The sequence below is a fragment of the Mustela nigripes genome, chromosome 3 (genome assembly GCF_022355385.1).
Source record: "Mustela nigripes isolate SB6536 chromosome 3, MUSNIG.SB6536, whole genome shotgun sequence".
In the NCBI taxonomy this organism is placed as follows: domain Eukaryota; kingdom Metazoa; phylum Chordata; class Mammalia; order Carnivora; family Mustelidae; genus Mustela; species Mustela nigripes.
The window spans coordinates 43,746,499-43,772,754 of record NC_081559.1 but is presented as its reverse complement, the minus strand read 5'-3'; the positions used below and the strand labels follow the sequence as shown (position 1 = coordinate 43,772,754).

At 50.1% G+C, this 26,256-nt stretch overlaps 1 protein-coding gene across 1 annotated transcript in view; it reads right to left on the bottom strand.

The window, feature by feature from the left end:
• The window catches only part of RAMP1 (receptor activity modifying protein 1), a 42,933-nt gene extending 28,625 nt beyond the window's left edge, over positions 1–14,308 (bottom strand). The window contains exon 1 of the mRNA XM_059392729.1: positions 14,184–14,308. Within this exon, the coding sequence (XP_059248712.1) occupies positions 14,184–14,235 (52 nt within the window). The 5' untranslated portion in view covers positions 14,236–14,308. The remainder of the gene's footprint in view (positions 1–14,183) is intronic.
• Between the last annotated feature and the right edge of the window lie 11,948 nt (positions 14,309–26,256).

Below are 26,256 nucleotides of genomic sequence, written 5' to 3'. Positions count from 1 at the left end.
GGATGGATGACTGGAGGGATGGATGGATGGATGGATGATGGATGACTGGATGGATGACTAGATGGATGGATGGATGACTAGAGGAATGGATGACTGGATGGATGGATGGGTGGATGACTGGAGGGATGGATGGGTAGATGACTAGAGGGATGGATAAATGGATGACTGGATGGATGGGTAGATGGATGGATGGGTGGAAGGATGTATAGATGACCGGATGGATGGATGACTGGATGGAAGATCTGTTGGATGATTAGATGGATGGATGGAGGGAAGGAGAGAAGGAGGGGCAGATGGATAGATGGATGATTAGATGGATGGATGGATGACTAGATTAGATGGATGGATGGATGGGTGGATGGAAAGATAGGTAGGTAAATGGATGGGTGAGTGGGAGGATGAATGAATTCCACACATGGCAGACTAGGGCTCTGACCCAGCCCATAACCATGCCAGAATGGAGTGTTGAATGGGAAGCCAAAGCCCTTGATGGGGTGGAGGTGACGACTGGCTCACAAGGTAAGGTGCCAAATCAGGAGAGGAAGAGATAAAGTACAGTCTCGGTTACAGGTAACAGAACCGACTGGCAGGCTTCAACATAAGGGCAGCCTGACACTGAGGACCTGGAGGGCAGGCCAGCCAGAGGCCACCTGCGGGGGAGCACTGACCGCAAAGCTCTGAAGTTGCCCTCAGGTGTATCCTCCCTGTGCCCTCCCAGAGCCCCCGGAGAGGGAGGTGGTGCGGGACTGATGGAGGCTAGGCAGCAGGCCCATGTCTGACCCTGTGTTTCTGGAAGACAGGCCAAGATGTCACAAATGGGCAAGAGCTGTCCCCTCAGGAAAATGGCAGCTCTCAGGAAGGGGACAGGTGACCATCCCCAAGCATGCAACCACACGCTGTGCCTCACAGTCAGAGAAGGACTGCAGTCCGAGGGAACTGATAGCCTGGGGCTTCCAGAAAGAGATAGAGTGAGGGAAACCCAGCAGTGGCTGGGGGCTCTGTGGGCTTTCAGAGGATTTACATGAAGGCCCCGAGGCCCACCGATCCCACCGGGACATGAGATGAGCTTGGGAGGGAAAACGAATTCCTTGAACTAAGGAAGGGACACAGTCCCAGCGGCACACACCTGCACAGGGCAGCTGAAGCAACCACAGTGAAATCTCATAGCAACGAAAGAAAAAGAGAAACCCAGACAAAACACACAGCAAACCCCATGACACACGGAGGTAGAGGGGAGGTCCAGCCTTCCCTGTGCCCACCGCACTGCAGGGTGTCCCCGGGGGATGGGTCCCACTGAGGCTGGCAGGGCACCTGGAAGGCTCCTGGGCTTTTGGCCTGAGAAGCTAGGGAGAAGGCGCAGGTGGGGAGGGCGGAGAAGAAAGGCTGGCATGTGGGGAAAGCTTCTTGGAGGGTCTCCTGAGGTGAGGACCCACAGGTGGGCGAGGTGACCCATCCCTCGACATCGTGGAGGGAGCACCCTCCTCCCCCATCCCAGAGAGTGCAGCAGAGGAGGCTAGCAGGGCAGAGCACATCCCTGGGGCCCTTCAGGATCTCTTGGGGGCCTGGGAGCCAGAAGGCTCCCCTGGCCTCAGGGGCCACATACCCACCCTCATTCTTGCTACTTCCCGACAGCCCAGGTGTGTGTCCCATGGAGCCCACATGGGCACGGAGCGGGGGGGGGGGGTGCGCCCCAAGGACCAGCTGTGGCTGACCCCTAGTGTTGTCCGGGCAGGCTCAGGGAAGGAGTGACTCGAAAGCCTGTCTGCTGTGGACAGGCGCAGTGCTGGGGCTCACAGGGAGCTCGGGGGTGGGGGAGGGCTCAGACACCTACTCATGGGAGGAGTCCCAAGTTGCCCATCCCAACTTCCTTCTAAGGGTCACCCCTCTGTTTGTCCCCACTGCCTCTCTGCCCCAAGCACATGCCTGTCTCCCTGCTAAGAACAGCCTTCCCCAGACAACCCCAGGCAGGAATGTGGCTTTTCTGTGGCCATCACCTCCTCCTCCTCCGAGGGGTCCCAGCCGCTTACCCCAGAGCCCCCCACCCCCCATCCATGTCCTCAGCCTCACTCAGGGGCTAGAGCGGTTTCCTCTTCTCAGAACAACGTTGGCCGCCTCTCCTCCACCAGCCTTTCCAACATGCGTGCGCACCCTCCCTGGCACGCAGCTGCTCTGCACGTTCCTATCATCCCATGTTGCATCACTGACCCCAGCAGAATGTCACAGACGTTCTGCGTGGGAGTGGAGCAAGGGCGCTTCCCACTGTTGGCTCCTCTCCTGCTCTGGAATGGTCAGACTCAGGGTGGATGAGGACGATCATGCCTATCAGTCAGGATGCTCTGGCAACAGAAAACCACGTGGGCTCATGTGAGCACCAAAAGACTCTAGGGGCTCACAGCAGGAGAAACAGAGACCATCCCAGGGGGTACAGGGTGCCACCTCCCCCGCGGAGCGTCCGCAGCAGAGAGTACAGTGCAGGGACGCGTCCTCAGCCTACAGACCCTCTTGTTGTGGTGTCCCCGCCTGGGTACATTCAGGCCCATCTCCTATTGTCCCCTGGGCTACAGAGAACAGCCCTCCAGCCCCACCTCCCCTGGCCGGCCCGGTCTGGTTGGTCCGGCAGTGATGCCAGACTCCAGTGGGCACTACCCCCACTGCACAAGCCTCCCCATGGCCTTGACCCTGGCTGGCCTCTGAGCTAGTCCCCTGGATGCTGCTGCTCCCCACCTCTCTGTGAGACACCTGCTGCCTCCCCAGGTTAGGATCCGGCTCTCTGGGCTCAAAGACCCCTCCCCACACACACCCTGCCCTTTGCTCCTGTCCTGGGGAAGCCCTGAGCCTTGGGTCATTCCACAGCGGGGACCAGCTGGGGTGGGCTGTCTGGGAGAATCTGGAAACTAGGTTCATTTTTCTTAAACCAGCCTGGTGGGATTTCTTTCATTGGAATGACAGTACCTAATGGTTTTAAAACTGACTAGAACTACCAAAAGTTTTAAAACCAGCTGTGTGGGCCAAATGGGTCCCATTCCTGCCCGGCTGGCAGCGTCATCCCTCGAACGTAAGTTGGGTCTTTAAAAGGCCGCATGTGGGGGCCGTGAGCAGCCTGTGTTCCATCCTCGGCATGTTGGCGCAGGAACTTTCCTTGGCATGGGCGTTATTTAGGAATTAGGTGTCCTTTTAGGGAGAGTTCAAAGCAACAGCTCCCTCTCTCCACAGCAGAAAAACACCGGACAGGAGGCCGCACAGAAGCTGCAGACCTCTCAGGGCAAAGGGACCAGGGGCCACAAAGACGGGGCGGGCGGGTTCCTGGCAGGGAGCAGGACCATCCCGTGGAGTCCCTTGGTTTGGGTTTTCAAATGAGCAATGAGCGACCCAGAAGTGTGAACCCGATGGGTCCTGTTTTATGGGTCCTTGGTCTGTGCCTGCTCGCCTGGCAGGAAGGGTCTATCTGCAGACAGAGAAGCCTAGACCCTACACTGTCCTGAACCCTGGGGTCCGGGACAGTGGGGGTGATGGGGGGTTGCTGGGCTGTGGGAAGGGGAACAGCTGGGGGCCAAGTCGAGCTCCCCATGTCAAGTTGAGGTACCCATGAGCTGGGGGAGGGGTCTCCAGAGATCTCAGATAGAGACGGCATGGCCTGGGGCGTGGACAGGCTCCCTCACCCCTCGGACTGTGAAGTGGGAACCTCCTGTTCCAGGTGGGCCACCGGGACTGTGTTCCATAGGATGTGCTGTTCCCAGAAGCCCTCCTACCTCAGAACAAGCAGCCCACCTCTGCGGGCTACTTTCAACACGAGCCACACTTAGCAACTCATGGGAAACTCGAGGCTGGACCCTGGTGGCCAGCAGGGGTAATGGGGAGGGACATGGGGAGGGGCAGGAGGGGGAGATGACAAAGGCCAGGACACTTTCAGGGGTGAGGGGGATATATGCTCAGTCTTGGGTCCACGAAGGTGTTAACAAATGCCAGAACCATCCAAACTGTGAATGTTAAATACAATCCGTTTATTCTGCGTCCGTCAGACTTCAGTGATGCTGCTTTACATAATAAACGCAAAGGAAATGCCAGGATCTCTGAGCCGTGTGGTTCTAGAAGATTTTGGTTTTTTTCCCTCATGCTCCTTTATATTTTCCACAGGTTAAACAAGCATATAACTGATGAAATGTGATCTCTTTGCTCTCTGCAGATCTGCCAAGAGCTGTCAGAAAAGCTCTCGCTCAGCCGGTTCTCGGGGTGGCTATGAATCATTTCTTGCTCACAGGCCCAGTGGGGAGAGAGCCGCCCGCTTCCAGGACTCCCCTGATTCTATCCCCCAGGGAGCCACATCCCCAGGAAGAGACATGCCTGGGCTGTCACCGAGTGCCCCAGGACACGACGTACCCAGAATTTGGTTTGAACATGTTGCCCTCAACTGTCCTCAGCCTTTTTGGGAAAATAAAAACAAAACAACAACAAACTGAAAAGATTAGAATTCTTGTGTGCCTGGTAAAAAGTCCTACTCAGCCCTCAAGGCCCCAGGAGCTATCACATCCTTGGGCCTGCCCAGCACACAGCCCTGCTCTGACCCCATCATAACTGCCAGCAAGAGCCTGTCCTGAGCCGCCGACCGCAGGACCCTGGGGCCTGCATCTCACCTGGACGTAGCGCCTGCCCCCCAGGCTCCTGGCAGTATGGGGCCTGACGGCACCAGAAGTGAAGGAGTGTGGGGAGGCGTCTCGATCCTGCCCTGTAACAACCCCCTTCACTTCTCAGGACTCTTCTGCCTTCTGGAAAGCCCCACGTGGGTCGGGCCTCACCCTTTCCTCAGCCAGGGTCTCCTGAGATGGTTTTCCCTTCTCTCCTCTGAGATACTCTTCCTCCTGTCTCTCCCAGTGCTCCGTGACACCATGTCATGGGCAGGCATCTTGGGACACCTATGTCTCTGTCTGGAGGCCCCATCTGTGTTCTTTTTGGAAGCAAGCTGGGTGTCAACAGATAAAATGTAGATCTGGCTCTAGGTTGGTCCCCCCCAGCTCTGGAGGACTCCCTGCTTCCCCTCCCACCACTGCCTGCCGGGGATGTCCGCCCTAGGGTGACAACCCACCTCACGTGGCCTGAGTCTGTCCTAAGCCCTCCACAGGCATTTGCTGACTCAGTCCTCGCAAGCATCTGGTCAGGACCACATTATTATTCTCTTATTTTACAGAGTGGGTCAGAGGGGCCCAGAGAGGTTCAGTGACCTGCCCAGACACACACAGCCCAGGAGTGGAGGAGCCAGTACGCAGCTCTTGGCACACTCATCTCAGAACACATGGGAGAGACAGTGAGGGTGACTCCCTCAGAGCCAGAGACTGCAGCCCCGAGGCCTGTGGATGACTGACATCCACTGAGACCCCCGACGGGAGGCACCTTGGGGCCATTTTCCCCACGGGGGGTCGAGAGGGGTTTTGCTTCAGAGGTGGGAGGCCCATGCGACGGATGGCCATGTGGCCAGGCGACACCAAAGCCTGGCAGTATACAGCTTCCCCAGGAATGCGGGTGAAGAACACCCCCCACCCTCACAGGGAGGACCCCTCCTGCAGAGGAGCAGTAGAGCAAGGTCAAGTGGAGACCAGCCCAGGGCCCTCCGAGTCCTGTGGGTGTGGCCATGCAAACGCAAGCCCATCATCCTCACCAAGACCACAGGCGTCCTGCAGGGGCGTGTGAAGCTGCCACAGGAGGGCAAAAGGTTTCTGTGATTTTATGAACTTGTTTTCACAGCTCACCAGTTGAAGAAGCTGATCTGGACTAGGTCTGATAATATGCTGGGCAGCGGCACAGGCCAAGATCCCTATGTGGGGGCTCACTGACGGGTCAGGACCAGGAGGCCCTGGACACGACTCTTTCAGAGGATTGGGTGCCCAGGCCCCCCGGCGCGGGGATAGGGGGGTTCCCGCTGGTCAGAGCAGCTGCTCCTGCCTCCCTCATGCCAGCTCTGGTTCTCCTGTGCCTGGCCCCGCGTGGCTGCTGTGCTCCCCTCTGAAGCACACCGACCTCCCTCCAGCAGTCTTTCTGCCCCTGAGACGCTCCCTATCCCCCGCAGGAGGAATTCCTGCTCCCGACCCCACTCGGAGCAGCCAATCAAGGGAAAGAGGAAGTTCCCTTGCAGGCCCATGGACCCTTTCATTTCCTGTTCAAACAGCAGCTCACGCCGGTGGAGCCTTCATCAGGCAGATTTGCCTGGGACCCTCCTGACACACCCCTGCCGTGGCCTAAAGAACCTGTTCCCTCATTGGGGAGGGTATGTGCTTTGGTGAGTGCTGTGAAGTGTGTAAACCCGGTGATTCACAGACCTGTACCCCTGGGGATAAAAATATATGTTTATAAAATATAAAAAATTAAAAAAAAAAAAGAACCTGTTCCCCTCTGCCCCTCCCCTCCTTGAAGTGCCGCTCTGTTCTGTGCTGCACATGGGGCACCGTTCCCATGTCCCCCGAATCCATGAGAAAATGGGATGCTCGATCAAGCTAAAACGCTAAGTGACGCAGAACAATGTTCGGAGGGAGTGAGACACCACACTGGCATCCCCCACAAAGTCAGGTTCCACCTGCGAAGCACCGATGGGCACCTCAAACGTGTTGGGATGGCCACCGTCAGGACCCGGACAAGAACGAGCATCAAGGGAGGGTGCCGAGAGCCCCCGCGCGTTGCTGGTGGGAATGCAGTCGTGGCCAGAAACCGTGAACAGAGCGACCCTGTGACCCAGTCTGCAACAGGGACGTGCGCACCTGGGCCCTGCATGGCATTAGTCACAGCGGCCGGGAGTGCGAGCAACCTGACGGCCAGCAACACCTGAACGGAAGAATGAAATGGTCCAGCCTCAGATGGGAAGGACCACCATCACATGCTACATGGGGACGAATCTTGCAGTCACAAAGACACAGATCCTGCCGGGTTCTACTCACCTCAAGTACCTTTCGCAGCCACTTCACAGACAGAGAGTGGAAGGGTGGGAGTTGGGGCTGGAGGCACCAAGGTTTACCAGGGTGGGAGTCTGGTGGGAGTTACAGGCCGGGGAGATGGGAAAGTTCTGGAGATGATGGCCGTGGTGCATTTACAGCGATGTGAATGGCCTCCAGGCCCCAGACGGCAGGGAGGATACGTTTTATGTTATATATATTTTAGCACAATTAAAAATACAACAGTGAAATGGAAGGAGAAAGGAGGGGGCTGTGGAGGACGTGGCCTGCCGGGCTGGGTGCAGGAGTACCCCATGGTCTTCACCGGCCCAGAGAGCACAGCCTCTCCACCAGGGAGCCCTCCCGGGTCCCCAGAGATTCCCCACAGCTCTTGGCCCCAGACAGCGCAGGGAGACTGCAGTCAACAGGGACACCTCGGTAACAGAGTTCACTGTGAAGACTGGAGGGGACACCCAAGACCTCCTGCTCTTCTTCTGGGCTTCTGGGCCATTTACAGAAGGAAAATCTTGTAAGGTCAAGAAGGAACCCTGATGCACACAGGGGTGGTCTGTGACCCACTCCCCGAGCTCAACACAATAGAAGCAGCGATCCCCGGGGAAAATCCAAAGAGCCTGAGCTGCTGGGATTTTAAAAAACTTGCTTCCAAATAATTCATATGGTAGAGAGGAAATTAAAACCACAAACACAGAAACTCTAGAAAATATTACTGATGGCCAAAGGACAGAAAATCCCAGGAGACAGCCCAGAGGCCAAGCAGAGGAGTGACAGGACTAATTTCATGGCTACGCAGGAAGAACGAAAGCGAACACATCTGGCACCCAAGGAAAAAGATCTGGTTCTTTGGGGTGGGGCTTGAGGATGCCTAACAGAGCTACGCAGTCATCCTCTTGGACCAACGAACACAAAGTCACCTATCCATAGCGCTGGGCTGAAAAGGGCGAATGTCCATGAAGGACAGTTAGGACAATAAGATAATTATCTCTATAATTATGTTAGATAAAATGGACAAGTTCACAGAAAATGTGAAACAACCTTACCGCTCTAAGAAATAGGAAACCCATGAAAGATGCCCGCCCCCCATTATCTTCACAGCCAGAAAGTGTCCCACCCAGACGCCTCTGCAGGTGGACACGAAGACCCCTCGGCTCCTGGGGGACCTCTCACTGGCACCGAGCGAACCGCCCCAACCCAGAACGGAGGTTCACGCGTGTCTTTGGGGACGAGAACCCAGGCCCTATCCTGGAATGCGCCGAAGGCTCCTGACTCCATGATCACAAGCACAACTCAAAATGAGCAGCGGTTCTCAGACTCCCAGGCCCCAGGAGACTCCATTTGTCCCAGAAACGCAGGGAGACTCCTGACGCAGACCTCTCCACCTATGTCCCTAGCCCACCTGTGTCCCCATGCCGCCAGTCGCCAAGGGGCTGCACACAGGCCACTGTTCAAGGATTCTTCCTTCCCATCATAAAAACGGACCTCGTGCATGGGAAGAAGGCTCATCCTCACTCCCTCCTCCCCTCCCACCTGGCAGAGACAGAATTAAGTAAGAAGCATCTGGTCCAAAGCAGAGAGAACGAAGGTTGGAGGCATGGCTGCCGTCAGCAGGGGGCAAAGGGAGGCAGCTGCTGTCACCCACCCCACCCACCCCAGCAGCAGGGTCTCCGGCCCAGTGGGAGCAGAAAACAAAATGAATGGTCCCAACTGGGAGGAGGTGACCAGAACAGCCTTCCTGAGATGAGCTATGGATCTGCTGCAGAAGTCAAGGTTGGGGGGCGGGGAGGGGGGTGGAGGGCGAATGAAAACAAAGCCAGAAGGCAGTGTTGCTGGGACACAGAGTGGAGGAACACGTTCACGGACACAGCCAGCCACACCTCAAATGCACAAAACAGATCTTCTTCATACCCCAGCAGCGGCTGGGTAGAAATAAATTGTGGCAAGTAACCCATCTGTTGGTGTTTTTTTTCCAAGTGGGCTCCATGCCTGATGTGGAGCCCAACACAGGGCCTGAACTCACAACCCTGAGATCAACAGCTGAGCTGTGATCAAGAATTGGACGCTAGACCGACTGAGCCACTCAGGGTCCCCAAAGTCTTCCCTCTGTAGTGACTGCTAGGCCTCTGCAGGAGAAACGAGTTCCTGCCAGAGGGTAGAGGCACTGACTGCTGCTTGGTAACCAGGTGGTCCTGGTGTTAATCCCATCTGGCGGTAAATCAGGGCAACTGCTCTTCAAATGGCGACAGGTACTTTGCGGGCGCAGACGCATCGTCAGATGAACCAGAAGTCTGCATATTTAACACCAGGGCACACAGGGAAGCCTGAGGAGGATAGGTGCTCCGGCTGACCTTTGCACCCCTTCCAGGGGGAGCTAGCTGGTCACACCCACACAGCACCCCACCTCGGCCACCCTCCCCACCAGCCCATGGACATGGGCCCTGTCAAAGTGCCCATGTGGCACCCAGCAGCCCTGTCTCTATCCACCCATCACCTTGGCTTCTGATCCCCAGCCTGCACCCCTTCTGCATCTGCATCTGTCTGTGGCTCTCACACCTTCCCGACTCTGAGGCTACCCCAGATGTGTCTCCTGGCCAGAGCTTTCGGCTGTGCCCTGGGCTCGCGTGGACACCTGCCTGCCCTTGTCCCCTGAGTGTCCAAGGGGACACCTAACCCAATGCGACTGCTGGGGTGCGGGCTGCCGGGTTTAGCAAACACAGGACGTCCAGTCCCGCGTGAGCGTCAGATAAACAAGTATGTAAGTACTGCCCACGACATATTTACACCAAAGCAATTTGTTGTTTATCCAACATTTGAATTCAACTGGGGACCACGTGCTTTCCTGGGGAGCTGGCTGTGGAGCTCCAGTTCCCTACCCTCCAACGCCTTCCTGCATCCCCGTGGCTCACCCCCACCCCCACAGTGCATCCCTCATCTTGGGGACTCTCTGGGGCCCCTCACTCCTGCTGTCTCAAGCCTCGCCCTCACCTCTATCCTACCAGCACTCCCTGGTCCCCTGCCTCCAACTGGAGGCAGTGCACGGCCCAGGGTTGCCCACTGCCCTGGGGTAAAATCTGAACATCTTACCTTAGCCCACAGGACTGACCGGGTCCTCCTTCAACACCAGCCTTGCTCTAAGCCCTCTTCTCTGCAAGCTTCAGCCATAAAGGCTTCCAGAAAATTCCAAGATTTGGGGCCTTTCCATAACCATCCTGGGGAACTGGAGTGCTCTTCCTAAACTGGTCGGGGGTCCATGGACATTCGTGCTGGGCGTTCTTGTGGGGCCGAGGGGTCGTCCCAGGCTGAAGAGGGCAGCCTCCAGCAGTGGGCTATTGACCAATGTCCCTGGTGTCCACCTACTAGAAACCCCTCCCAGTCATGACCTTACATGTCCCACTTGTGTGTAGGACAGATAGAAGTTTCCAGGAGAAATAGTTTAGTGCTTTCCCCCAAAGCTCCCTGATCTTTCCATCTACCCAGCCAGCAGCCATCTTTCCTCTCACAAACAGACCCACAGAGTCTTCTAGAAGAAATAAACACGCAAAGAGAAAGCCAGCCTTGGGTATTGGTGTTACCAGGTTTCTGCCTGAGCGATTCTGCTTCCTGGACCTCTTACCCCCTGACATAGGGTTTTGCTTTTATTTGTGTTGATAACTGGCCAGAGTATGTGACCCTATGGCAGAGTCATCAGTACCCAATTGCTTGGGTCAGCTGCTGCCTTTTGCCCTCCCGGGCATGTGTGGCTCAGGAGACTCCTTGCTGGTGACCCTCGTGGGCCTGGGGTGCAAAGCCCGGGAGAGCACGGGTGGGCGCTGGCCAGGTTCACTGTACCCCAGCTCCAGCTCCTGTGAGTGACCCAGTGGGAGGAGGGTCACCCATCCCAGGGATGGGGGGCACGGATGGCCAGGGAAGGCTTCCTGAGGCTGGCAGTCCCCTTTGAGGAACAAAGGAAGCCAGACCTGGCTGTGGGGTTCAGACCAGGGGCGCCTGATACCCCGGACCCCGGCGGAGTCCTGGCCGGCATGCCTCTGGGGACCCCCTGCTCACAGCCCGGGCTTCCAGGGATGATGAGAGTCAGGTCCTTCCACGTCAAAGAAAATACTAAGATAAACCAATCTCAGGGGAAAAAAAAAATCTTCCATGGACAACAGTAACTTCATTATGTGAACGTGAACGAGGCCTTGTTTAGGTTGGGAGCCCTCCTGTTGCTGCCCTGTTGACATAACCCTCCTCGCTAAGAACAAGGGAGCTCTCCAGAAACAGGACTTGCCCGAGAGGTCACCCTGTCAGGGAGGGCGGGAAGACTGGTGAAGAGGCCACAGCAGCTTTGTCTCCCCCCGGTCCCGGGGGACGCCGTGGGCAGAGGCCGGCCAACACAGGGACTGGCGCAGGTGAAGCCACCACGGCCGCCTCTGCCTGCTGCCCCTCTCCCCTTCTCCCCACCCCTGCTCGCTCCTCTCAGCTCAGCACTGCCTCTCCGGACAGCTTCCCTGCATCCCACTGGACAAGAGGTCCTGGGGCAGGTTTCCAGGCCCCCAGAACTGCCTGCCACCCGCTGTCCTGTAAAGGTGGTGGGGGTCACAGGGTGGAGCTCCATCTGGCTCAAAGGTGTCTGGAGAGCTCTGTCTCTGTCTTGTCCTGGTCGCCCCAACCCCGCCCGTGGCTCCCACGAGGGATGTGATGAGACAGGTTTTCCCTTGGCTCCAGCAAACAGACGGTTTAACCCCAGGGTTCCCTGCCCTCCCTCAGGCAAGCCTGTGCACAGGCCTGAGTTGGGGCCCACAGGGAGGACAGCTCACCTTGCCAGGGGGCACCCCCAGGAAGGGCAGGCTCCGCCCCCACTGGCAGGGGACGCTGGCAGCCAAGCCGGGGGGTTCCATGCTTGGGGGTGCCGCGTTTTCAGTAGAATTCATACTACGACCTGGAATCTCTTCACACACTCTGCCAGACCCAAATTTCAACTAATGAGAAGCCATGAAACTGATTGATTCTGGGAGAAAAAAATCAGGAGGAACAGAGCAGCTCTTTGCTGGAAGGGTCCCACCTAACACATTTCCTTGGAGAATTGCTCACGACCACTTCCAATGTGGACATAAGTGCCACTCAACAGCTCTGGCCTGGGACTGGCTGGACCTGTACTGATGGGCAAGCGCCTATGGAAGGGACACAAAAATTCAGAAACTTCTCCCTGCGGTTAAATGCACAGGGAACAGTAAACAAACACACAGGACGTAATTGACAAATAAGAATCCTTCAGCTTTAGATTCCAGGGTGAGAACTGCCTCCAGATTCAAACCAGCACGACGATCTGATCACATATGCTGCATTTCCTGCGACACCCCAGCCCATCCCAGTTATACTTGAGCCGATACGGAGTCCCTTATTTCAACAAATACAACCGCCTTGCAAGAATGTCCTCATTCTTGCACGTGCCTGTGCAGCCGGCACACCCGGCTCCCAGGACAGCGTCAGCCAGCGCTCCTGAGCAGAGGTGTGCGCCAGACAGAATTGACAACGGACCCGGCCATCACAGAATAACCCTGGGTGTTCTGCAAACGTCCTTCTTTGCTGATGGATGAAAACATTTCAGTGGCCATATATGAAATTTGTAAGATGTACGTGGTACTGTCAGGGTCTTCTGTAAACATAAGAGTATGCACAAAGCACAGGTTTACAATAGCTTGATTGTAAGACTGTTACAGAGAAGTTCTTGAGCCAATGGACCAGCACATAAAAAAAAAAAAAAAAAAAGAAAGAAAGAAATTCCACATTGCTATTTTGGGAAGCTAAGTCTGCATCGCCAAGGAGATCTGGCTTCTGCTACAACTCGGGAAGAAAACAGTGTGTGCTCCATGATTCTACTAATTACCGCTGGGCTCTGATGACATGAATTTACTGATAACCTCACAGAGTTGTGTTTATTTGGAAAAATAAAGCTATAACATTAGCCAGAGCGCTCAGACTAATGTTAAGATTATGGGACTCTGGACTTCCACCATTACGTGTGTTATTTTCACAGTAAACAAGGGAGGTCTTTATAGGCACTCCTGCCTGAGTTTTTATTTACACAGTCTTTAGAAGGTGCAGTTTCTGGAATCCAGTAACGAGCATTTCTTTAGTCAGTTATGTTAAAAAAAAAAAAAAAAGTGACACAACCCAGCTTCCTGCTCTGTTAGCAGAAAAATGTTCATTTCTTAGGAGATTAAAACAGTAAATTCCATGTCAAGCCAAAGGGATCTTAACACAAAAGGAGAGAATACTACTGCAAGATTTTGCTTTACAGGTAACTTCAGCCAAAAGAGTTTAAGGGGCAAGATCAGTCTTCTGATCACACTTCAGGCTGGTGGGGGCTAAGGGTTTTATGCAGAGGGACTCCTTGGCTCCTGGCCACCAAAGGGTTGCTTGGTGGTCCTAAGCCCCGCTCCTCCAGGTGCCCTGGGCCATCTCTCCTGAGGAGCCACACGCCCCCAGCTGCCACCCCGCTAGGAAGCCAGCACAGCCCTCAGCCCTCCACCAGTACCAGCACTTGGGGCACCTGTGCAGGTGTTCCTGACCCACATCACCTGTTCCAGGGAAAGCCCACAAGTACCAGTGGCAGTTGGATTCTGCCATTTAAGTGCCCTATTTTTTTTTTTTTTTAAAGTAACTGCATACAGGAGATGAATCAGTGGCTAAAAGAGTTTAGAAAGTCTTCTTAGCTTTGCCTCAGGAAAGCCGTGAGGATAATTTCAGGGTAAATTATGCTAAGTCTGGTGCACGGTCCTGTTGCCCCTGGGTTTCAGTTATAAACTCTCTGAAAACAGAAAGCAGAGTATATTCTGTCTCCTCACCAAGAGTCCCTCTTTGAACTTCTTTTAGCCAGAAGGCCAAGTTCACAAACAAACAACAACAACAAAAAAAAACTGTGGAAACGAGGGCGAAGGCTAGTCTCACGTTTGCAAAGGGCATCCTAGGGAGGTTTGTTTGCAAGTCAGCCACTGCGGCACATGGCAGTCGTCTTCTCAGCTTTGATTTCTGGACCCGTGGGCCGAAAATCCGAGTCCCGGTGGTACGGCTGCGGGGTGACTCCAACGCCACGCGAGAGCCCCAGGACGCCTGCACCCGCGGCGGCCGCGGCGCGGGGCCGGGAGCACAGGTGCGGGGCAGCGCGTTCCCGGACGGGCGCGGGAAAGATGCCCGTGTCTCCGCGCACTCCCGCGCCCCCCCGGGCCCCCCTTCCGAGACCCTTCTCCCCCGAGGGACCCGAGCCCTACTCACCTAGGAGCAGCCAGAGGCCGCGCCGTGGGAGGCCAAGCAGGCTTCGGGCCATGGCGCGCCTCCGAGCCGGGTCGCCCGCAAGCACTGAGCCCGCCGCGGCGCCGGGGGCGGGAGCGGGCGCGGAGGGAAGCGGCGGCGCGCGCCTGGCCCTGCCCACAGCGGCTCCGCGGTGGGGTGGGGGCGGCGGGCAGGTCGCCGGGACCGGGCGGGGCGGCACCTGCAGGCCGGACGCGCGAGACGAGGCGACCCCACAACGAGCAGCGCGCGCGGCGAGGAGCGATCTCGGGGTCGCCGGGACCCTTCCTGGGGGACGCGCGCTCGGGCTTCGAGTGGTGGGGCTAGGGAGAGTCTGCGCCGCGACCGCTGCCGGGGTTGCTTCCGAAATGTTTGCCTAAAGGCGAGTGTTTAAGTTAGGTAGGATCTCCTAGACAGGGCATGGCAGTCTCAACAGGGGCACCAAGCTCTTCCTCTCGCTTCTGCCCCCGGGGGGTCTGCTTTGCGGAAAGGCCAAGACTACATCTCTCTTCCCCAAGGTGCCGGCACTGGGGCACCCGCGGGGACAAAACCAGCCCCGGGAACCTGGGGAGACTCCTACTAATCAGAAGAGGGCACACAATGAGGAACTAGAATAAATTCAGGATAAGCAATGGCGTGGGCGCAGGGGAGGAGGGTAATGTCAGGGATACCCAAAGGCCCTGGAAGTCCTGGTAGGACTGAAAGGTGCCCCCGTTGATTGCTGCCTAGGATGGCTGACGAGAGACAGAGGAGGCTGGAGAACCTGCCCCCGGAGCTCACCAGACTCCCAACTCCAGCAGAAAGAGGACAGCATTAGACTTGCCTTGGAAGGCGGTCACTCTGGGCTTTTGCGGGCCTGGAGAACTCACAGGGGGAGGGGACGAGAAGCCTGGGCATACTTCTTATAGAATGATCAGAGAAGGGCTCCTAGGGATGCATAGGAGAGCCCAGGGGAAGGAGGTTTCCCGGTGCAGAGGCATGAGTGAGAGGCATAAGAAAGCTCTCCTGGTGGCTGGATCTCACCAGAGGTTCCTTCCTGTAACATCCTATTTCAAGGAAAACTCTGAGAAATTAACTTATGCTCACCCAAGGCGGGAGCGGGGGAATCCCTACTTGGAGGGCAATGGCCACACTGGCTCCATGCACTTAGCACAGTGGCTGGCCCAGGTCCGCAGTGAAGGACTGGCTCCTAGCTAAATGAAAGGGAGCAGAGCCACCTGCTGTCTGCTCAGAGAACAGGAGGCAGCTGATGGTGGATGGTGGTCATTTTCTTCTGAATACAGGCTGGGAGGCGCTCAGGGCCAGCATGCCTACAACCGGGGACCCCAAATGGTCCTAGGAGTGAGGGGTCCGCATCAGATGGCGGGGCAGGGCACACGCTCTCTTGACTTAATTAGCCCCTCTTCCTGAACCTTAAGAAAGTACACCTTACTGGGCGGCCTGTCTTCCCCCACTTTACTCATTTAGTAGACAACAGAGCCCCTACTGTGAGCAAGACTGTGCTAGGTAAACATTGCAGGTCCTGCCCTCGGGTTTGTAATCTAATGGGCAAATTAAAACTCTCGATAACAACCCAAAAGCCAAGATACAGGAACTGAACATACAGGATGCGGGACACCAGGCCCGAGTGTAGTGCAGGGAATTTTGAGGGCTGGCCGGCGGGAGTGCAGGAGAGGGACTGCAGGCCAGCGGGAAGGGAACGGTGAGGACCGGAGCCCTGGGCCAGCTCCACTGTGAGCCCTGAGCTAGGGTACATCAGCCACCAGGAGGGCCAAGGGCATGCATCACTGGGCTATCAGACTTGCCCTACGCTCATAGATGGCACAGCACTTCCCACTCTTGGCTTGTGAACCTCTCTGTGACCTCTCCTCATCAGGCCCTTTGGGACTCCTGTACTCTCATCAGGAGGCGGAGCAGGAAACATTTTTTGGCAATATTTTCTCTGAAACTCAACAGCAACCGGACGCAAGGTCAGGGTAAGGGGGGCCATTTGTCACTTCCTCTCTCCATGTGCCTACACATACCCCCTAACAGACACATACACCTAAAAAAACAAGCTGTACTTCTCAAGCTCATGAGCTGTGTAGGTTCACAATTCTCTTGAGAGTACTAGTGTGTGTGTGTGTGTGTGTGTGTGTGTGTGTGTGTTGTGTGTATGTGGGTGTGCCGCAGACACCCTGGGGTCTCCATGTCTGCATTAGGGAGTCTGGGCAAGAGATGTCCAATAATTACAACAGGTTCCCTCTTCTGCATGGGTGGGAACACAAGCAATCTCCACGCTTGCCCCACAGCCATGGCACACAAGAGGCGGTGACTCTGCCATGGCTAGATTCTGTCAGAAGCATGTGGACTTCTAGTAGGGAGCACGGAAAACCATCCTACTCCCAGGCACCTCCAGCTAGATGGACATGAAAGTGCACAATGGAAGAGTTGAGAAAATGGCCAGATGCTTGGCTGTGTGTGCAGCTAGGTTAGAAACACAACCTTGAGGGGTCAAGAACTGCTGAACATTACTAAAAATTCAAATTTAACATAAGAAGACCTCTGCTTCCAGCCACGCTGAAGTAACAGGAACCGGATTTACCATCCCCACTTATATGAAAACACTGGACAAGACCGATGAAGCCACAGCTGTCACACTGGACCACAGGCAGGGCAGGACCGCAACCCCGGGTGGCAGGGACGTTAGTGAGGTAGCCTGACTGCTTGCTGCCTGTAACGTCTAGATCACAGGGAGCTGGGAACCCAAACAGTGCCCAGAGTCTCGTGGAGTCGAGGAGAATGCTGGGAGTCCAGGGAAGGCCTGGCCAAGGCAGCTAGAAAGGCAGGGCTTGGGAGTACAGGGGAGGAATGTTGCACAGGGAAGGTCTGCAGCACCCACCCCCCCAGCCCCCAACAGGAGCCTGGGACTCTAATACTGACTGGTGTTCACATGGAAGGACATTGCCTAAGGCAGAGAAAAGGACCACCAGAAAGGAACAGATTGGCACAATCCCCAAGAACTCACACAGGGCCTGGAATGGCTCCACTTTCCTCCAATCTTAGGGGAAAAACCTAGAGACAGGCAGAACATCTGATGAAATAATTAGCAGGGTATTGCCTTTGTAGTCAGAAAAATGACACAGGCTGCCCTGGGGCCACCTAACAGAGATTAAAAGCAAGAACTGACCAAGCCAAATGATTTCCCAGTAACTACTACATCCCAGAACAAAGACCTGAGAAGAAAAATAAAAGAACAAAGCCCTAGGGAACTGTAAGACAACCTCACATGGCCTAACCCACATGTGACTGGGAGTCCGGTCAGACAGCAATATGGAAACTACTGTGTAGATGTTGCTCTACAAACCTACGAATTCAAGAATACAGATAAACCTTAAGCACTAGAATCATGAAGAAGAAAATACAGCAAGGCCCATCACAATCCAGTTGCTCAAAACCAGTCATAAAGAATCTTATAAGCAGCCAGACAAAAGTGCCTTCGATACAGAGGAAAGGATTCAAACAACAGAAGCATTCTTCTGGGAGACAGCACCGACTAGACACAGATGCAGCAACAGCATTAAGGACTGGGAGAGGAAAACTGGAAGGATTCTGTACAATTTTTCAATAATTTTCTGACACAAAGGGGAAGATTTTGCTGGCATCCTCACCACTAGGCCCATGAGTTAGAGGTAAAGATTTAGTCAGCATCGATGAATGGGGGGTTCCAGAGACGTGTATGAGCAGTAATGACTCCGTTCTGTTCCGTGAACAGCATCACAGGAGCACTTGGCTTCATCAAACTTCAGTTTTTCAAACCCCTCAAGGGTGTCTTGCTGGTAAAACCCAAATACTTGGGACTTGCAAGTGGCTGAGAAGGGCTTGCATAGTTTGATTTCCCCAAATGCCCTCTCCAAAAGCAAACATAAACAAGGGAAAATTAAATCCTACACAAAACTGTATTGTCGGCGTCACTGGGAGAATCTGGGAGCTGCACAGAAACTAAGAGCAAAGTCACCAAATGCCTGAGTGTGATGTCCCTCACCCCCCTGCAGCCAGCCCACCTCAGTGAGCACAGGGGGCTTGAGAAGAACTGGGGGGGGGGGGGCAGGAGACAGGGGTTGGCACAGGCCCTCAGATTAAATCTTAACATCCAAGATATAAAAATCCAAGAAATAATAATTTTTAAAGTATCTCAACACTATATAAAATAGTAAGAGAAGTCAACCTATCCGGAGCTACTGCAGAAAAGCAAGAGATAAGATTGCACACACATGACCCTAGAAGCCCTCTCCCCTCTTGTGAGGCTGTTACATATGTGTAACACAACCATACTGCGCGGGGGGCGCAGTATGCGGGGGGCGGGGGTGGTCAGGAATAGGAAACACCTGAGCACATTCAGAAAGCTGTTGCTATCCTGACTGCACGCTGTGAGGCTAAAGACACCAAGAACTGTGGTCACTTCAGGTTTCTACCAGACTGAGGAAGTCGAGGGGAGTCTGTGTGCAGAGAGGGCCCAAAACCAACTCCAACAGCAGGGAGCACCCCTGCTGACTGGAGCTTGGCTCCTAGACAGCATTCTCTGATAAAGGAAAATGGAGTTTGGGGCACCTGGGTGGCTCAGTGGGTTAGGCCTCTGCCTTCGGCTCGGGTCATGATCTTGGGGTCCTGGGATTAAGCCCTGAGTCGGGCTCTCTGCTCAGCAGGGCGCCTGCTTCCCCTCTCTCTCTGCCTGTCTCTCTGCCTACTTGTGATCTCTGTCAAATAAATAAATAAAACATTAAAAAAAAAAAGGAAAATGAAGTTTGTTGAAGTAGTTGATTCCAGGACAGGGCCAGTAAGATGAGCCTAAAATAGTCAAATAGTGGTGGCAGAAAGTGAGCACTTGAGAAAGGATGATGATTTTCACAGAGACACAGAACCCAACCTAAAGCAGCTCCTAATCTCTAAAGGCTGATGACTTCTAATCCCTTAAGAAACAATCTGAGTAACAAAATAAGAAATGATAGTACTGTATTATAACTCATAGGCCAAATACACATCAGCAAGTCCACACTGACCTCCACAATTGAATAAATAAATGGGGGCGGGGGAAGGACAGCTTTTCCTCACAGGCAAATACTAAGTAATAAATGTGGGAGAAAGGAAAGACACAAAATCATCATCAAACAAATACCACAAGAATAATTCCTTCAGGCAAGATCTGCTAATGGATGCCAAAAGCAGTGAGCAAAACATTTTAAGAGAAACAGGTGTCTGGGTGGCTCAGTGGGTTAAGCCGCTGCCTTCAGCTCAGGTCATGATCTCAGGGTCCTGGGATCGAGTCCCGCATCGGGCTCTCTGCTCGGCAGGGAACCTGCTTCCCTCTCTCTCTCTCTCTCTCTCTCTGCCTGCCTCTCCATCTACTTGTGATTTCTCTCTGTCAAAGAAATAAATAAAATCTGTAAAAAAAAAAAAAAAAAAAGAGAAACAGGTGTTTTCATACTGACAAAGAGCTCTCTCAATTGTAAAGGAAAAATTGTAACTCTATGCTGAAACCCAGTAGAGGCCACCATAACCAACTGAAGGGCATGACCTGTAAGAGACCTATCACGTACCCCCAGCTGGGAGGTACTGATGATACAGCACTCCTGTGGCACTCTCCAAAAAATGCATAACCTCAGTCTAGTCAGGAGAAAACAGCTGATCAACTATAATTAAGAGGCATTCTACCAAGTAGTCAAGCAATGCTCATCAAAAGCATGAAAGTATGAAAGACAAGAAAATACTTAGGAACTGACCTAGGCTAGAAGGGGTACAGAAAACAGTAACTAAATGCATGACATACTGGATTGATTGGGTCTTGAACAAAAAAAGAACATCAGGGGCGCAACTGGTGCAATCCGAGTAAGGTTTGCGGCAGCAGTACTGTGCCAATGTTAATGTCCTGGTTTTGATTACTTTGCTATGGTTCTATAAATTGTGAACTCTGTGCTATTTCTGCAACTGCTTTGTAAGTCTAAGTGTTGATAAATAGAAGTTAAACAGCTCTATACCAAGTATCCAATTCCCAGAAGTTCTTGGTGAACACTGTAACCATTCCTAATTATTTCAGGATTGTGTGTGTGATAGACATAGAGAGATGAAGACAGAAGCCTCTTGATCCAGCCACACCTGAATTCATTTCTGGAGTTGTCAACTATAAGCTGATTTTCCTTTTTTTTCTTCAGCTTTTGTTAGGGTTGTGTTTTTATAATTTGTCCTCAATTAGCCTCTAACTAATATGCTATTATGGTCTGCTTTGTTCTAAGGAATATTGAGTCAGGTTACAGACAGTCATAGAAGAGAAAAAAATAAAGTAAAATCAAAATAGAACAGCAGGAAGATACAACAAAGTTACTACACAAAGAGAGGCATTATTGAACTCCACTAGCTGACAGTACCACCATCAGCAGCACACTCTGACTGAAGGCTGTTTTATTAGAACAAATACTGTGTTCTACTTTATGCCATAATGATAAGGGAAGATACTTGCCTCCATTTTACACACCAGACAACTGAGGCACAGGGAAGTTATCTAACTTGTCCAAGGCTAAACAGCTAAGGAAGTTGGAATGGGAATTTGAACCCAGGGAACCTAGCTTCAGAGCCTACATTCTTAAACAGTGTGCTACCAGGCTTTCTACTTCCTGGCAATAAAAGCAGTGATTTATAGCAATCATGCCCATAATACATATCATGATATTCTCTGATCAGGAGACTATCAGCCCTAATTATCATGCAGTTATTAAGATATAAGTTCTATATAAATAGTAGCAATTGAGGGGTTCCACAGCACTCATAGCTCACACAGAACTGTTTCCCCCGAGAGTCAAAATTCAGGTAAAGATACACAGAACCTGTAAACTTCCATCGTCTGCATTCATTTCCTAACGCTCATGTAACACATTACTGCAGACTTGGTGATTTAAACAATACAAATTCATTATCTTACACTTCTGGAGATCAGAAGTCAGACACAGGTCTCACTAGGCTAAAATCAAGATGTCAGCAGGGCCATGTTCCTTCTAGTGACTCTAGGGAACAATCTGTTTCCTTGCCTTTTCCAACTTTCAGAGGCAACCCTCACTCCTTGGCTCCTGGCTCCCTTCTTCCATCTTCACAGCCAGCAACAACAGGTAGAGATGCTTCTAGAAATGCTATTTCTCTGGCTTTCTCTTTTGCCCACCCAGCTAAGCCAGGGTCATCTTCCAGGTCAGCTGTTTAGCAATCTTATTTACTTCTGCAACTTAACTGCCTTTGCCAAGTGACACATCCACATGCTTGGATTGGGGAGATGAGGACAGGATGGGCTGGCGGTCATTACTCCGCTGACCAGAAGAGCTAATATTTACTGAACATTTTATGTGGAGGTAAATACGTGATAATTAACAATGATAATAGTGAAAAAGCAGTGAAGTTAATACACACAGAACACTGGCTGGAGAACTTTTCCTTTGAAAAGAGACTACTGATTATACTGGGTTGCTCAGTTACACACATTATCTCCTTGGACCAGAATTGACATTGGTATCAGGCAGAACCAACTGAGAACTTTGGTCCCACTTTTTAGTGATAGTCTTAAGGGTATCAACAACATTCCAGATCTCTGGTGTTCTCTAAACATAATTACTTGTATATTTGAGTTGATATAGCTAAAATGTTGTTCATTGTCCCAATAATACAGTATGAAAAAAAAAGTGATTCTGAGCAATAACATGTTCTGCTAAAATTATCTAAAACTTTGCTAATTTAAGATATTTGGAAACTTGGATAATTTGATCAGACTTTAGAATTCTACCAGAGTTTTATATAATTAACTAATGTCAAATTAAAGATTTTAGAGTAAGCTAAGTATTGATTTTTTACTTGAATTCCAAGAGATTCACCAATTACTCCAGTTGTTATATTTAACTTGGGAAGCTTCATATCAGTACTCAATTTACTGGTATTAACTTTTTGATCTACTAAAGTTATCTGAGCTTTACCTTTAGTTTTTGACTAAGACATCTTTAAGAAACCCGAGACTATAATGTCAAATGATCCTTTGTATATTTTCCCCAAATTGAATGCAGTAACTTGGTCTGTTTGTATTCTAAAAGGGGATTTCACTTCATCAAAGCCTTTTGGAACCCAATGACTAGCAGTATGCTTCTTATTGTTGCTAGCATGCTGAAAATAATGTTTAGGGACGCCTGGGTGGCTCAGTTGGTTAAGCGGCTGCCTTCCGCTCAGGTCATGATCCCAGCGTCCTGGGATCGAATCCCGCATCGGGCTCCTTGCTCAGCGGGGAGCCTGCTTCTCCCGCTGCCTCTGCCTACCACTCTATCTGCCTGTGCTCCTGCTCTCTCTCTCTCTAACAAATAAATAAATAAAATATTAAAAAAAAAGAAAATAATGTTTAGTCCATGTTTCAACTTTACTCAATGTTAACTCTGAATGAGCACTCTTTTCATATAAATAACTACATAATTTAACACATGGGAAAACATTTCCACAATCCTTGGATTTGATGTATGGCCAAAAAGCAAGAATTCTCAAGTTTCACTTAAGAATCCTTAAAAAAAAGAATTTTTTTCCCACCCTGACCCAATTCCTGGTAGAATATCTGGGGTGGATCTGGTAATATCTGGAGACAAATTAATAATCAAAAATCCCTTAAAGGATGAAAATTTTGAAATCCAGGAGTTGGATAGTTAGCCTTCCTTCCCATCCATGTGTATTCCACATAAACACTCGTAGGCTCATTCACACCTGGAAAATGCCATTAAACCTGCAGAAAGTATTAAATTTAAACTTGTACTACAGATTCTGCCTTTATTAAATACAAATACATCAAATATAAATGTTGACTAACTTTTAATCAAATGATACCAACTATTGAATGCTCTAAACATTTTAAACATTTGAAGAAAATGCATATTTAAATGTTCATCTTAATATTAGCAAAACTGTAATTTTAAACTTTAAAGAAGTTAAAGAAGAAGCTTTTAAAAAGTAATCCATTAAAGAAATTAATAGGATATAAAATTAGGCTTTGAAAATTATTGCAATTTACAATTTAATCTAATCTAACAGAACTTACTAAAAAAACAAAACAAACAATATGGTGACTAGTGTTTTACCAAAGCACATGTGGATTTACTCTTCTTAGGGAAAATACAGCTTAATGTTTTATACTGTAAAGTGTATATATATATATACACACACACACACTGAAGTCAAAAATACATTAAATGTATCAGAGCTTCAATATAACTGTCTAGGAAGCTTAAAAATATACACATTCCAAAATGTTATGTATCTGTGAATTCCCATTCAGTTTATCTGTTATCCCGTGGTCCAAAAAGTCTTAAGATTACTGAAAACTGGAACTAAGAACTTTAGGTAAATTATATTTTTCATGGATGGAAATCACTTAATGGACTCTGAAACAATAAACCTGGTCTTGGTCACTATTTTTAAAAACCAACTTAACAAAATTTTTAAAAGTAGACACAACCATTTTTTTCTAATCCAAAATATGCAGCTTGAAGTCTTTAAGTAACAAGTTTGAAATATAAAGTTTATAAACATTAAAATTATTTTTTTATTTTTAATATAGAGAAGATGGTAATACTGTAGAAACAACAGCTGCTAGATGTGAAGGGAAGGCTATAAAGTACAGTATACACAGCTAAATCCGCTTATTAAGCCTATTTAATCACGGCATCTTGCTATTGCCACAATTTTTTCCTAAGTGTTGTAGAACATTCTCTGTAGGAGGGAACTCATGCTTTCCAAGGAAATTCTATACAGATAAAGAAAAGAAGGGAGAAATCAACCACAGAACATATTGATTTAAATCCAATATTCCACAGAAGTATATACAGAATTCCCCCGTTTTCTGCACTCTTCCTTCCGCCTGCAGTCGGCTGGGGTCCAGGAGCAGGAGCAGAGGGCGCTCCTGAAGTACTGTCACAAGGTCAGTGGGAGTCTAATGCTATGTCACCTCCTACATCACTCATCTCGCCACGGGAGCATTTTACCATCTCACGCCATCATGAGAAAGCTAGGGACAGTGTATTTTGAGAGAAACACCACATTCACATGACCTTTATTATACTACATGGTTATAATTGTTTTATTAGTTACTGTTGTTACTTTCTTACTGTGCCTAATTTGAAGATTAAGCATTATCACAGATTTGCATGTATAGGAAAACCACAGTATATATGTAAGGTCTGGTACAATCTGTTGGTTTCAGGCACCCACTGGGAATCTTGGAAGTTATCCCCTGAAGATGGGGAGGGTACTACTGTAGTTATTTATCAGTACACTCTACTACAAAACCAGTCATTATCATTAAACTCATTTTTCATATTACGAATATCAAAAATACTCACATTAAATTCTATCCCTTGACTAAGCATATCACTAAACTCTACTACTATGTCAAAATAGAAATAGGCCACTAGATATTATACATATAGAGGACTGTTTTGACTATTTCCACAGAGAAAACCAGATTGTCATCATGGTAAAAATGTGGCAATGTCTGGAACAGAAATCACTTAAGTGACATATGAAGTCTACTTTCTTCACTGGGAAGCACCATGGCTGGTATGATACAGTTAGACTCACAAACCGGTTTATTAATGAACACCTACGATTACTTTAAAGACAAATATATCGAGTATAATACAGATGTCTCCCTTTATGACAAAGGTCTGGTGGATCTGCCTGCAGCCTTGTAATAAAATATTTGGGTTTCCTAAGCATGGGGCTCTTCCTGTAATGTACCCTGCTGGATATGTGGTTGTCAGTTGGCTCTCACTGGGTTGCCCTAGGAGCACTGAGGCTTGAGGAACAAGGCAAGAAAATAATATTCTGGCTACTGCTATCGCTGTGGGAACAAACTCTTTTATCTCTGTCCCAGGAGGCTCATGCCTTTTGACAGCATTAATGAAATTATGGCACATTAACTTGTTAGTGTGATATAAAATAAAAAGACCCTGAGATTTCTCATGAAGAAAAGATTTGACATTTTATTTCTTGCTTGTTCAGAATTTTACCATGTATGGGTGGTAAATTTTATCTACTTCTGTATCTACTGAAATAATAAGGTGATTTTTTTCTCCATTGTTCTCTACATAGGGTAAATTATATTGACTTTCAAATTTAAATGAATCTTTCATTCTTGAAATAGTAAGTTTGGCCATAAAGTATTATTCTTTTTACAAACTGTGGGATTCAGTCTGCTGATATTTCTTTTCTTTTTTTTTTTTAAAGATTTTATTTATTTATTTGACAGACAGAGATCACAAGTAGGCAGAAAGGCAGGCAGAGAGAGAGAGAGGAGGAAAGCAGGCTCCCCGCTGAGCAGAGAGCCCGAAGCGGTGCTCGATCTCAGGACCCTGGGATCATGACCTTTAACCCACTGAGCCACCCAGGCACCCCAGTCTGCTGATATTTCTAAAAGAATTTTTTCATGGTCTGGTTTTGGTATCATGACTATACTGATTTCTCTGGAAAACTTCAGACTGATATTCCTTCTTCCTTAAATGTTTGGGGAATTCATTAATATAGCCATCTGAGCCTGGATTTTATTTTGTGGGAAGAGTTTTATTTATGATACAATTTCTTTAATAAATACAAGATTAGTAAGATTTTCTATACTTTCTAGTGTCTGTTTTTGTTAAGTTGAATCTTCCTAGGAAGATTTAATAAAGAACTTGAATACATTAAAGTCATTGACAATGTCCTCTCATCTTTGTAATGACTAAGATTTGTGATATTTCCTTTGTGAAAAATATTACCTTGCTGGTATCTTCACTTTTTTGCTTTATCAGTCTCATCAGGGGTCTATCAACTTTATTTTTTCTCTTCCAGAATCAAATTTATTGATCCTTACTGTTTGTTATTTCAGTAGTTTTCATACCTCTTATACTTCCTCTGGGTTATTACTTTTGTTTTTTTCTTCTAACTTCTTGAGTTATATACTCTGCTCATTAATTTTGTATCATTGTTATGACATAGGAATTCAAGGCTATCCATTTCTGTTTACAAAGCTCTACCAGCA